The 13,712-nt window shown below is 39.8% G+C and overlaps 1 protein-coding gene across 2 annotated transcripts in view; it reads left to right on the top strand.

Annotated features, from left to right (window-relative positions):
• The window catches only part of Catspere (catsper channel auxiliary subunit epsilon), a 111,760-nt gene that overhangs the window by 5,239 nt on the left and 92,809 nt on the right, over nt 1–13,712 (top strand). For both annotated transcript variants that reach the window (XM_059280086.1, XM_059280087.1), the window contains exon 2: nt 11,162–11,210. In XM_059280086.1, coding sequence (XP_059136069.1) covers nt 11,162–11,210 — 49 coding nt within the window. The remainder of the gene's footprint in view (nt 1–11,161; nt 11,211–13,712) is intronic.

Raw genomic sequence — 13,712 nt, 5'->3', positions numbered from 1 at the left:
GTAAGCCAGCCCCTGTTAAATGTTTTCCTTTATAAGAGTTGCCATGGTCATGGTGTCTCTTCAGAGCAGTAGAACCCTAACATGGACAGCTATCTCACTGGCCCAGTGATTGTCTTTTTAATAACTGCTTTATCTCTAATTATGACACCTTTTGGTTAAAATCATTTAATTGTATCTTTTAAACATCTTCATCAGTCATTGTCAAAAGCTTTCTTTCCATACTCATCTTTGTGCCTCTGTTTTGTATTATATACATTTCTGTTTGCATTTTTTAAAAAGATCCTTTCTATATTGGTGGACTTATTCTGATATTCATTCTCTGTCTAGCTCACCCACATTTTCTCTCATTTTCTCTGATTTTGAAACAGGGTCTCACTTTATAGCATAGGCTGATCCTCCTGCCTCAGTCTCCTGAGTGCTGGGATGAGAATCATACACTACCACATTCAATTCTAAGATCTTCAGACAGTTAACTAGTGGTTTTGGATCCATGTCTTTCCTCAGAGGATTCTGTAAAATATCAGCTTCTCTTATAACATTGTTCGGTTACACCTCGTTACATTATTCTCTATGACCCTAGAATTACTTACCAATGTGCTTGTGAGCAGTGGTTTTGTTTTTGTTTTTTGAGACAAGATCTCACTCGTTAGCCTAGACTGGGCTTGAACTCATGATCTCCAGCCTCAGCTTCACAGGTGTATGTCAGCATGCCCAGATCTAAAAGTTTATTTTAAAATTCCAAACATGTAAGGATTTTGTTTTCTTCTCTTGTAATAATTTGTTTTGCTTAGCTTGGAGACAGGGTGTCTACATAGCCCTGGCTGTCCTAGAACTCACTGTGAAGACCAGGCTGTCCTTGAACTCAGAGACCTAGCTGCCTCTACCCTCGGATTGTTGGAACTAATGCCACCACACCCAGCTTTGTAATAACTTCTGACTGAAGCTGTATAACCACAGAGTGTGTCCACATGGTGTCTGTTCTTGGAAATATGTTGGCTAACTAAGTGATACATTTTTACAAATATTCTCTGTGTGTGTACTGGCTAGTTTTGTGTGTCAACTTGACACAACCTAAAATCATCAGAGAGGAAGGAGCCTAAGCTGAGGAAATGCCTCCACGAGATCGAACTGTCAGGCATTTTCTCAATTAGTGATTGATGGGGAAGGGACCAGTCCATTGTGGGTGGTGCCATCACTGGGCTGGTGGTCCTGGGTTCTATAACAAAGCAGACTGAGCAAGCCATGGGAAGCAAGCCATGGGAAGCAAGCCAGTAAGCAGCTCCCCTCCACGGCCTCTGCATCAGCTCCTGCCTCCAGGGTCTTGCCCTATTTGAGTTCCTGTGCTGACTTCCTCTAATGGTGAACTTTGATGTGGAAGTGTAAGCCAAATAAACCCTTTCCTCCCCAACTTGCTTTTTGGTCATGGTGTTTCATTGCAGCAATAGAAACCCTAACTAGGACAGTATGTTCCAGAAAATATGTTCCCTCTTGTTGTCCACTAGGTGTATGGAGTTGAATCTGTAATGAGTGGAAAGGAATGATTTTAGTTCCTAAAATGACTTTCTCAAAGTCAATATTTTGTCAATTTATAGATAAATAGGTACAGAGCTCGAAAGAAAGCAGTTCACCCAAACAGCATAATTCTTAAACTGTAGGAAAAGGGGGCGGGGAGGAAAAAAAACTCAAAACCAGGAAGGGAGTTATCTATCAAGAGAAGGAAAAGTTAAAGGTTAGAGTCAATTAATGCTCTATAATTTTTTTTGAGGGGCCAGGGCTAGAAGTCAAAGCCAGGGCCATAATCCGTCTGTACACCCCTCAGATCCATTTCAACATTAACACTTTAAAGAGCTGACATAAGGAAGGAAGCAGGGAGGAGAAGGCATCGTCCTTACCGCGCTGTCTGGACCAGTAAGTTATTTGTAACTTTTGTAGCATCCCCAGGGAGAGGAGAAGCTGATGAAGGAGCAGGTACCAACCTGCTGAGTATACAGCAGGTGACAACTAGTGTTTGACGAGTCGACCCACCAGATGTATAACTCCTTGATGGGGAGCCCCACCTGTAAAGGCCTTGGGGTCACTGGCTGTGGAAATCGGTTGTTTTCTGTCTGTAAGTTTCTCATGTGCCACCATTATACCTCCCTATAAGAACAGCTGTGGCGTGCTTTCCACAGCCCTTTGGTGGTGTGTTTTACATCTTTGGGCACACTCAGAGTTGTGGATGGTCAGGTTATGATTTCTGTTGAAGCTGTGTAATTTTGATGTGTTGAAACAACATGAGGAAATTTTACATTACTCAGACTGACATAGGATTCTCAGTCACAAAGACAGCCATTTACACAGACAGCTAACTTTAGACTTCAGAGCAGATTCAAAGCAGGCTGGTTGCCTCTAGAGACAAATACATGAGGTCATTTCTCCAGGTGTTTTGTTTTGCTTATTCAACTTTAGACGTAACTTTCTCAGTAACTGACTTTTTTGCTCATAGTCCCAGCCTCAGTTGATGCCACAGGCTCAAGGTTCAGCCAACTGTTTACTTACTGTCTGGGATCCCTCACCAACCTAGAGCTACGTGCATGGGTCAATGTGACATTACTAACCTAAGAGAAACTACATGACTTATCTTGTGTTTTGAGTATGAGTAGGACCCTGAGAATGTAACTCGTAATTGTCCAGAGTTTGGCTGTGAAGCAGCAGCGGCAGTGTGGAGAGAGGTGTGTAGCTTAAGTTTTCCTTTCTGGCCCACAGTCAGGACAAATCTCTTTCACCTGCCAGTCCCACAGCCTCTCAGACCCGACCAAGTAAACACAGAGACTTATGTTGCTTTCAAACTGTATGGCCGTGGCAGGCTTCTTGCTAACTGTTCTTATAGCTTAAATTAATCCATTTCCTTTCATCTATACCTTGCCACATGGCTCGTGGCTTACCGGAATCTTCACAAGCTGTTTCTCATCGTGGCGGCTGGCAGTGTCTCTCTGACTCAGCCTTCCACTTCCCAGCTTTATTCTCCTCCTTGCCCCGCCTATACTTCCTGCCTAGCCAACGGCCAATCAGTGTTTTATTGATTAATTAGCAACACATTTGCCATACATCCCACAGCACTTCCCCCTTTTTTTTTCAAAAAGGAAGGTTTTAACCTTAACAAAGTAAAATTACATATAATTTGGGAATTTGGGCGTAGCTTCTCTTACTACTTCCTGCTGGAAGGGGGCGCTGTATCTTATGGGGAAACAAAGAAAATTTTAGAATTATGGAATAGTCCATGAGGCTGTATCGTCTGAGCCAGATGCCTTCAAACCATTCTGGATGTTGGATCATCTGGGCCATGGTGTCATTGGAGATCTTTCAGGGGGTCTTGGCTGGTCAAACCTGATGTATCTTAATCTTGAACAAATCCAGAGCCTTTGGCTTTCTGTGGGAACAAAAGCAGAGTCTCTTTTCCAAAGTAACATATCCTTACATTCAAATTTTGAAGTCAAGGTATCTTTAAAATATACATTTTGGCATAACTCAACAGCTTTTACAATCAAATGTTTTTCTGCAGTTAAAAATACCAAAGACAACACAATCCAGATTCTCTGTGTAATATTCATCTTCACGTGGCTTATTTTTTATATTAACTTTACTGTCTCTTTAAAGACTTTATTTTTTAAAACTATATATTTGTTTCTATAACTCTATATATCTCCTTTTTTGTCTCTTTCAAGCCTACGTATATTTTACACACATTGTAAACTATTACATCTGAATCTGTCTTATTGTGAATCTATCGCTTTAAACTGCAGCAGCTGTGGCTGCTGGCTCCGCCCACCTCAGCTTCCCAACATGGCTACGTTTATCACCAGCTCTGGGAGCTATCATGGGTCTATGCTTTTATCCAAGCAGCATGTAGTCCAGAAACTTCTTTTTTTGTTTTATACTAGCAATGTCTAAATCCACCATGCAGCTTAATGTGCCACTTGCAGAGGCCTCATTTCCGCCCTACTGCAGATCAAGCACATGCGCTAGGAACCCGCCAATAGCTCAAACCAGCAGCTGCCGCTCATTTGAGAGAGACAATTAGGAAGCTGTTTTTAGCTCCGTTTTAGAATCTTTTTTCACATTTTAGGTGGAAACTCTTGCCACCACGTTGGACGCCATTTGTAGCTTAAGTTTTCCTTTCTGGCCCACAGTCAGGGCAAATCTCTTTCACCTGCCAGTCCCACAGCCTCTCAGACCCGACCAAGTAAACACAGAGACTTATGTTGCTTTCAAACTGTATGGCCGTGGCAGGCTTCTTGCTAACTGTTCTTATAGCTTAAATTAATCCATTTCCTTTCATCTATACCTTGCCACATGGCTCGTGGCTTACCGGAATCTTCACAAGCTGTTTCTCATCGTGGCGGCTGGCAGTGTCTCTCTGACTCAGCCTTCCACTTCCCAGCTTTATTCTCCTCCTTGCCCCGCCTATACTTCCTGCCTAGCCAACGGCCAATCAGTGTTTTATTGATTAATTAGCAACACATTTGCCATACATCCCACAGCAGAGGTGGCTGTGTAGAGCTCTGTGAGAGCTGCTGCAGAATGTGAGGGAATGTGTGTGTGTGTGTGTGTGTGTGTGTGTGTGTTGAGTGAGAGATGAAGAAGCATGAGAGAAGTGTGAGGGAGGGAGTGAAAGAGTGAGTAATGTAAGAGAGAATAATGTAAAAGAAAGATGTGTGAATGAGTGTGAAAGAGCTGCTGCTACATAGAGGAGCTGTGCCGAGGAACTGTGTAAAGTGCTGTACGGTGAGAAAGAGCTATGTAAATGAGATGTTTAGCTATGGCTGTGTGGAGATTTGTTAACTGTGGACGCAAGGAAGATGAAGCTGTATAGAAAAGAGATGTAGAAGAGAAATGTATGTAAAAGAAAGGCAGGCAGATATCTGTGAGTTTGAGGCCAGCCTGGTGTACAAAGCAAGTTCCAGGAAAGGCTCCAAAGCTACACAAAGAAACCCTGTCTCTCGAAAAAACAAAAAAACAACAACAACAAAACAAAAAGAAAAGAAAAGAAAAAGAAAGAGAGAGAAGGAAAGGAAGGAAGGAAGGAAGGAAGAAAAAGAAAGAAAGAAAGAAAGAAAGAAAGAAAGAAAGAAAGAAAGAAAGAAAGGAAGGAAGGAAGGAAGGAAGGAAGGAAGAAAGAAAGAAAGAAAGAAAGAAAGAAAGAAAGAAAGAAAGAAAGAAAGAAAGAAAGAAATGTAGCTGTAGTCGGAAGTTCCTCCAGTCCTGCCTTGACCAGCATTCTGGATGCATCTTTCTCACCTGCGGGTCTCACAGCTGCTTATAAAATAATCACTCAGAGGCTTATATTAATTACAAACTGTATGGCCCATGGCTTTAGCTTATATTAGCTATCTCTTTCAAATTAAATGAACCCATTCCTATTAATCAATATGTTGCCACGTGGCCGTGGCATTACTGGTCTGCTGGCATCTTGTTGCTCCTTTGGCAGCAGCTGGCATCTCTCCCGCTTCCCACCCTCTTCCTTCCGTATCTCTGCTTGGATTTCCTGCCTGGCTATAAGTTTTCTTGCCATAAGCCAAAACAGCTTTATTTATTATCCACACATATTCACTGCATACAGAAAGACATCCCACAGAACTTCCCCTTTCCTGTCTAATCAGAAAGGAAGGTTTTAACTTTAACATAGTAAAACTATAACAAAACAGTTATCAAGCAAGAATTACAGTTACAATATCTAGTCTATTTGTATTTGGCAAAATTAAAGAAAATATTCTATTCTATTTTTGTGAGTCTAAAGTTTCATATCTAATTTACCTTTTATCATGACTAAGAACTATAATTATAACTATCTAGTCTTCATCAAAGACCTCTGAAGGATATAATATTACCTGAGTAAACAGGAAGTGCCTTACTGTTTACTCCATACTTCCATATGGAATTACTTCCATAATTCTAGAAATGACAGAGATATCTGGCTGCCTGGACAGTCATCCAAAGTTCCTCTGTAATGTTGGGGCATCCATCTTCAACCTAAAGGTCTAGAATCTCTGGCAGACTTTTCAGTGAAGTAGGAAATTCAAAGTATTGTCTTGCCTATTGGCAGAGTTCATCAGTCACTTCTCCCTGTGTCCTGCAGAATGTCTGGCATTCTCTTCTGTGAAGCAGGAACCTTTAGGACCATCTTGCCCTGTTTTGGCAAAGTTCAGTGGTCATTTTCCCATGGGTCCTGCATGTCCAGTTTATACAACATGTTGTCAAGCAGTCCAGGCAAGAGCAGTTTCTTGCCCAAATGGCTAAAGAAAGCAAACTCCATATAGAGTTTCTTCGATGCTCATCATCTTCTCTGAAGTACATTGGTGCTGCCAGGAGCAGACATGTCTCAATGTCCAGAAAAGTCAAAGTTCTTAAAACATTTCAAATGCCATATTCTGTAGGTCTTTGAAGTATTTGATGATTACCTACCTAACTGAAATATATCTATGTATACCTAAAAAACTTAACTAATATGATTATAAGTTTGATTATCATAAATGACTAATTATTAATCTATATTTCTTAATTATACATTACAATTTTAAATGAGTGACATAAACATAATGCCTTAAACAAGAGGAGAAATATATAGACAGTATAACAAAATTAACTTTAAATTTGTATCAATAAACTAAAATCCATAGTAATGTGAAACATTTCAAAGAAGTTGTTGTTCTTTAAAAGTAGATTCAATAATCTACCCTTTCATCCTATCCTATCTATTTCCTACATTTTTATATCATATTCCCCCTACCTTCTTTTAGAAAGAAATTGACTATGATCAATAACAATTTGTAATCAAACCCCTAAACAAAGACAAACATTCATAATCCATTTTTTTGGGAATATGAACGTAGTATTCTAGGCTACTTCCTACTGATTGGGGGTGATGTTAATCTTATGGGGATCCTGAGAAAATTCAAGGTAATGGTCAAGTCCTGAGAAGACTGGCTATAGCCTTTGTTGATAGATACCATCTGTCAAGGTTCAGGAGGTCTTGCTTGATCAAATCTGATCCATCTTAACGTGGAACATATCCACAGCCTCTTGCTTCCTGTGGAAACAAAAGCAGAGCTTCCTTCCAAAGCAACATATCCTTAGATCCAAATTTTGAAGTCAAGATACCTTTAAAATATACATGCTGGTTTAACTTAGTAGCCCTTACAACCAAATGTGTCTTTGCAGTTAAAAATCCCAAAGACAACACAATCCAGATTTGCTGTGTAATTTCCATCTTTATGTGGCTTATTATATTTTTTATATATTGTTTTATTTTTTAAGACCTTATTTTATTTTTATGACTATCTATATCCTTTCTCTTCTCCCTCTCTCTCAAGCCTATGTGCCTTTTTACACACAATGTAAACTGTTCAGAGTTTTATTCCATCTGAGTCTTTCTTATTGTGAATCTATAATCTTTCTCTGACCAAGAGAGATTTTAAACTGCTAAGCTACGTGGCTAGGACCAATGCAACAGCCTTGGCTGTTGACTCTGCTTCTCTCAGCTTTTTAACATGGTGGAGGTATGCTTACCACCAGCCCTGGGAGCCATGCTCATCACCAACTCTGGGAAGCAGTGGGTCTGTGTCTCCATCAAGCAATGTTTAGCCCAGAAACACACACACCCCTTTTTTTGTATTAGCCAAAGTTAAATTCACCACACAGTGCACTGAGTGGCTTAGAGACACCTCTGTGTACTGTGGCAGGAATCCACCATGCTGTGTTCAAGCTTGAATGCCAGAGTGTCTCTGTAAAGCAGCATCTCTGTACCACAGCCCCCATGAGAAATATGAACTAAGAAGCTGTGATTAGCTCTGTTTTAGTAAGTTCTCTCAGGTTTTAGGTGGAAACTCTTGCGGTCACGTTTGGGCACCATTTGTAATTTGAAGCTTTCCTGTGTCCCGCCTGGTTCCGCAGCTGCTCAGACCCAAGTAAACACACAGAGGCTTATATTAATTATAAACTGTATGACCTATGGTCTCAGCTTCTTGCTATCTAGCTCTTTCATCTTAAATTAACTCATTCCTATGCATCTATATGTTGCCACATGACTGCAGCATTACCAGTCTGCTGGCATCTTGTTGCTCCTTTGGTGGCAGCTGGCATCTCCCACTTCTACTTTTCTTCCCTTTGTATCTCTGCTTAGATTTCCCACCTGGCTGTAAGCTTTCTTGCCATAGACCAAAACAGCTTTATTTATTATCCAATAGAAGCCACACATATTTACAGCATACGGAAAGACATCCCACAGCATGTAGCCATGTGAAAAGATATACATATATAAAGATATGCAGCTATGTGCAACAGTGTGGATATATGTAGCTGTGTGGAGACAGAAAGAGTCAGAGACCATTCTTAAGATGAAATAAAAGAGAAAGTTGACATCAGAAAGCACGTGTGTTTCCTTATTTCACCAGTTATAGGTAGATTAAAACTTATTCCTGGGGCTAGAGAGATGGCTCAATGGTTAAGAGCACTGGCTGCTCTTCCAGAGGACATGGGTTCAATTCCCAGCACCCACACGGCAGCCCACAACTGTCTGTGACTCCACTTCCAGAGGATCTGAAACCTTCACCCCATTGCACAGAAAACAAAATTAAAAATAAAAATAAAGAATTTATTTCTAATTACCCTCAGATTAAAAAATTTCCTCTCCCTTACTACTCTGAAGCATTCCTTTTATTACCCTGAGCTGATTGTGGGAGCTGGTCTCCCATGGTCCGCATTACTAACCGACTTCCAGGAAAGAGATCAACATTATTTAGCCACCAGTGCGTTCACAAACTAAACTGCACACTTTAACTTCGTCAGTTAAAATGCCAAAACTGCCACTTATATTTTTCCTCTCTCCTAACACTTCCAAATACAATGAAAAGGATCTTATATTAAATCCATAGGAAGTGCTGGGAGAGGGAGGAACCTATGATGAAAATCTATTTCATTTTAATTAACAGGGCTATATAAAAGCTTGTGTTTTCTTATTTGATCTGTACATGTCCATATAAAAGGTGCAACATTATACTGGTGGATATCTGTTGAAATGAGAAGTCAGAGCACTATTGAGGCCTGTGTAATTCTGATAAAGAAACTACGTAATGGCATCCCAGCAACCTCCCCTTACATACAGGAAAGATGTTTGTGACTTAAAATTTTAGGGGTGGACTCATTCCAATAGCAATTAAATATGCAGGGTAGACATGGAGTGGGTTATCACAGGGGAACCAGAGGGATTTTAAGATGTTTTATGAACATCCCTGGCCACATGTGACTTGTGAGCTCTTGAAATACACTTCAAATTGAAATGGACTTTAAGTGTAATGCACACATCAGATTTTCAAAGAATAAAAACAATGTAAATTTCCTTACAAATAATTACTTTACAGTGATTACATTTTGGATTGAATATATTGTGAAAGTGAATTTTGTCTGTTCTTGTACTTTGTAACTACTAGACAAAATTTAATTAATGACATGTACACAGTGCCTTATATTATATTTCCACTGCATTAATGCCACCTGAGATGAATGAGTTATATAGGATTTAAGGTACCCTGGATAATTAATAGAACAAAAATGGTCATGAACAAGGGCTTAGAAGTTTTATTTCTAGTATTCAAAAATGAAAACTATTGGGTTTTGAAATTTCAGTCTTTGGTTTTCTGAATTTTAACTAATTTCATAAATGAAGGAGCCAAACCTAACAAATTCAGTAGTATTTGTTCTACAAAATATATGTAACAAGTATTTACTTTCAGCCAGCCATGGTGGTAAGTGCCTAAAATCCCAGCACCTAGAGGAGTGAGGCAGCTGGTTCATCATGAGCCTGAAGCTAGCCTGGGCTATGTAGTCATTTCCAGACTACTCCGGGCTGTGTAGCAAGATCCTGTTTCAAAATCCAGAGTGAATAAGGGGGGGACTTAATTGTCATGTCATTTTTGCCTTGTGAACTGAGCAAGCCCTAACCAGCCAGACTGATGGGTAGCGGCCATTGTTAACATTATTTTTAGCTCTAGGTTCACTTTCCAGGGAAGGTAGAGCTCTTGGAAGCCCAGGTATCCCCTGACTGATATAGAAATGATAGGATGAAAGGGTAGATTAATGAACTTACTTTTAGAGAACAACAACTTGTTTAGAAATGTTTTACATTGCTATGTATTTTTAGTTTATTGATACAAATTTAGAGTTGATTTTGTTTTACTGTATATATATTTCTACTCTCGTTTGAGGTATTATGTTTATGTAACTCTTTAGATTGTGATGGATAATTAAGAAATACAGATTAACAATTAGTCTCCTATGATAGTCAAATTATAGTCATGTTAAGTTTTCTAAGTATACATAGATATAATTCAATCAGGTAGGTAATCTTCAAATGCTTCAAAGACCTACAGAATATGGCATTTAAAATATTTTAAAAATTTAGACTTTCTGGACAATGAGACATGTCTCTTCCTGGCATCACCAATTTACTTCAGAGAGGAGGATGGGCATTGAAGACACTATATGGAGTTTATCTTCGCCTTGGCAAAAATAGCCATTTGGGCAAGAAACTGTTCTTGCCTGGACTGCTTGATCAACTGGACATGCAGGACCCATAGGAAGGTGACCACTGAACTTTGCTTGGCAAAATGGTACTTCAGGTTCCTGCTTTGCAGAGGAAACTGCCAGACATTCTACAGGACACAGAGAGAAATGACTGAGAGAATCTAGACCTATGGGCTGAAGACAGATGCCCCAACTTTACAAAGAAACATTAGGCGACTATCCAGGGTGCCAGCTGTCTCTGTCTACTCTTGCAAGAGAGAGAGAGACACTGCCAGCCGCCACCATGACAAGCAACATGTAAAGATACCGTTTAGCCACAAGCCATGTGGCAACTTATAGATTAATAGAAATGGGTTGATTTAAGATATAAGAACAGTAAGCAAGAAGCCTGCCATGGCCATACAGTTTATAAGTAATATAAGTCTCTGTGTGTTTACTTGGTTGGGTCTGAGCAGCTGTGGGACTGGCAGGTGAGAGAGATTTGTCCTGACCATGGGCCAGGCAGGACCAGAAAAACTCTAGCTACACCTGACCATGTATAGAATCCCTAATATGTAGAGGAGAAATTACTGTTAATATTCACATCTCATCTTTTCCTCCACAGATATTACATCAATAGCTCGGACTACAGCATTTTTAGTACCAGGAGTTCTGTAAGTATTGAACATTTTTAAAGAACATTGGTATTTTTGAACCTTCAAAGAGTTAGTCATACTCTGTTTTATAGCTGTTTCATCTGTATCTCCTTTTTCTTCTCATTATCATTATCACCTTACTGTTGGTACCCTCTCTGATACATGCCCTTAAATGTGTACACAGTGCCATGTCTCACATGGCTTGGATCTGCAACCCTGACTCAAGGGAGGACAGACATGCAGGTCTTTCCAGGTAGGCCGTGACTCTAAAGGAGTTGCACCTACTGATGCAACAACCTGGAGCCTCAGCTTGTTTCTTTCTTTCTTTCTTTTTTATTAAGAGATTTTTCTATTCGTTTTACATATCAACCACGGATTCCCCTGTCCTCCCTTCTCCCGCCCCCCTTTCTTTGAGGGGGGGTGGTTTTTTTTGTTTGTTTGTTTGGTTTGTTTTGGGGTTTTTTTTGCAGCCTAGATTTTTATTACATTAAGATAACTTTTTATTACATTTATTTATTTATTTATTTATTTATTTATTTATTTATTTATTTGAGACAGGGTCTTTTTAAAAATATTTTTATTTTATAATTTAATTTTACATATCAGCCACGGATTCCCCTGTCCTCCCTCCTCCCACCCCCTGTTTGTTTGTTTGTTTGTTTGTTTTTTGAGACAGGGTTTCTCTGTGTAGCTTTGGAGCCTTTCCTGGAACTCTGTAGCCCAGGCTGGTCTTGAACTCACAGAGATCCGCCTGCCTCTGCCTCCCGAGTGCTGGGATTAAAGGCATGCACCACCACCACCAGGCCAGCCTGTTTCTCATGCACAACGCAGGGGAAGGGTTTGCTGGTCTGTGTAGGAAGTCCCCATAGGTGAGCAGTCTCAGGCTGTAAACATGAGAGGGGGAGGCTGCAGTTGCTAGTGTTCGCACACACTGAACAATTGTCTGTGAACACCCATCCATGGACCAGAGGAAGATGGCTTTGCCAGCTTTGAGCCTGACCCATATGGGGAAAGGCTTTGCCAGTTTCCTGTGCTCCAGAAGCCCTGGTCCTTGTCATGGCTGTGCCCATGTCTACAATACACATTCACTTAGGATTTCATTCATTCAAGGCTTCCTCAGCTCCTTATAATGTAGCAAAAAAAAAATAAATAAGAAGCCCAGTGGTGGTGGTGCATGCCTTTAATCCCAACACTCAGGAGGCAGAGGCAGGTGGATCTCTGTGAGTTCAAGGGCAGCCTGGTCTACAGAGTGAGTTCCAGGACAGAGAAACCCTGTCTTGAAAAACAAAAACAATAAATAAATAAATAAATAAAAATTAAATAAATTTTAAAAATAGGCAGTGTTATTTTATGTGTTTTGTGATTTAATAGTCACAAAAGTTATGATATATATATATATATATATGTTATACATACTACATTGCCTAGTGAGAAAGAGAAAAATAACTATTATTCAACAGATGTAAATTTACAGCAGATGTAAACCAGAGCTAGAAATATAGGGCCCTCTCAGTTATAGACCTCAGCCTCTGTATTACTTTTTAAACAATTTAACACCAGATCTAGTTCATTTCTCTCTTTTTAAAAATGTTATATATATATGAGTAGTTTGCCTGCATAGATGTATGTACACCACCTGTCTGCAGTAGCGTTGGAGGTTTGGAACCCCTGGAAGCTGCAGCTATGGGCAGTTAGTTGTGAGCTGTCATTTGGATGCGGGGAACCAAACCTGGGTCCTCTACAAGAGCTACAAGGGCGCTCTCTCTCTCTCTCTCTCTCTCTCTCTCTCTCTCTCTCTCTCTCTCTCTCTCTCTCTCTCTCTCTCTCTTGCTACAAGGGCTCTTAATAGTTGAGCTCTCTCTCTAGCCCCATAGTTCATTTCTCTTAGTGTGTCTGCTGACACTGATAATTTATGAATTCAAACGTTGCTTATTTGTTTGTTTATGATGTATGTGTGTATGTATGTGTACATTTTTCATTGTTATAAAAGTTGTTTCCTCTGTGTAGCCTTTGTGTTTCTCTTCAGGAGTCGGGTGAGTTTGAAAGTTTTCGGCCAGCCCAGCCAGCTAGAAATGCAAGCAAGTGTTAATGCTGTGCTCTTGAGACAGCATTCAGCTCCACGAACCTGATGTTGCTCTTAGGGATATGAAGAGTACTTTCTCATATTTAAAATTGATTACAGATGTAAATCATATCTACAACTTGCTATAATTAGTCAAATTCACAGGAAAATCTGCCATTCTATTTTTAGGATATAGATTCTGTTTCTTTATTGGAAAAAAAATCTCTTCATTTGTTTGTTTATTCAATTTACATGTGTACATGTTCATGTGTGTACACACATTTGTTCAGGTGTATATGTACATACATGTTCATGTAGAGGCCAGAGGTCAACATTGGATGTCTTCTTCAATCATTCTACACCTTTTAAAAAATGATTTGTTTGTTTTTGTTTGTATGAATGTTTTGCTTGCATGTGGATATGTTTACCATGTACATGCCTCATGCCTGTAGAGGTCG

This window comes from Peromyscus eremicus, chromosome 15 (assembly GCF_949786415.1).
Source record: "Peromyscus eremicus chromosome 15, PerEre_H2_v1, whole genome shotgun sequence".
In the NCBI taxonomy this organism is placed as follows: Eukaryota; Metazoa; Chordata; class Mammalia; order Rodentia; family Cricetidae; genus Peromyscus; species Peromyscus eremicus.
The sequence above is the reverse complement of the archived record's forward strand: the minus strand, read 5'-3'. Positions and strand labels throughout refer to the sequence as shown.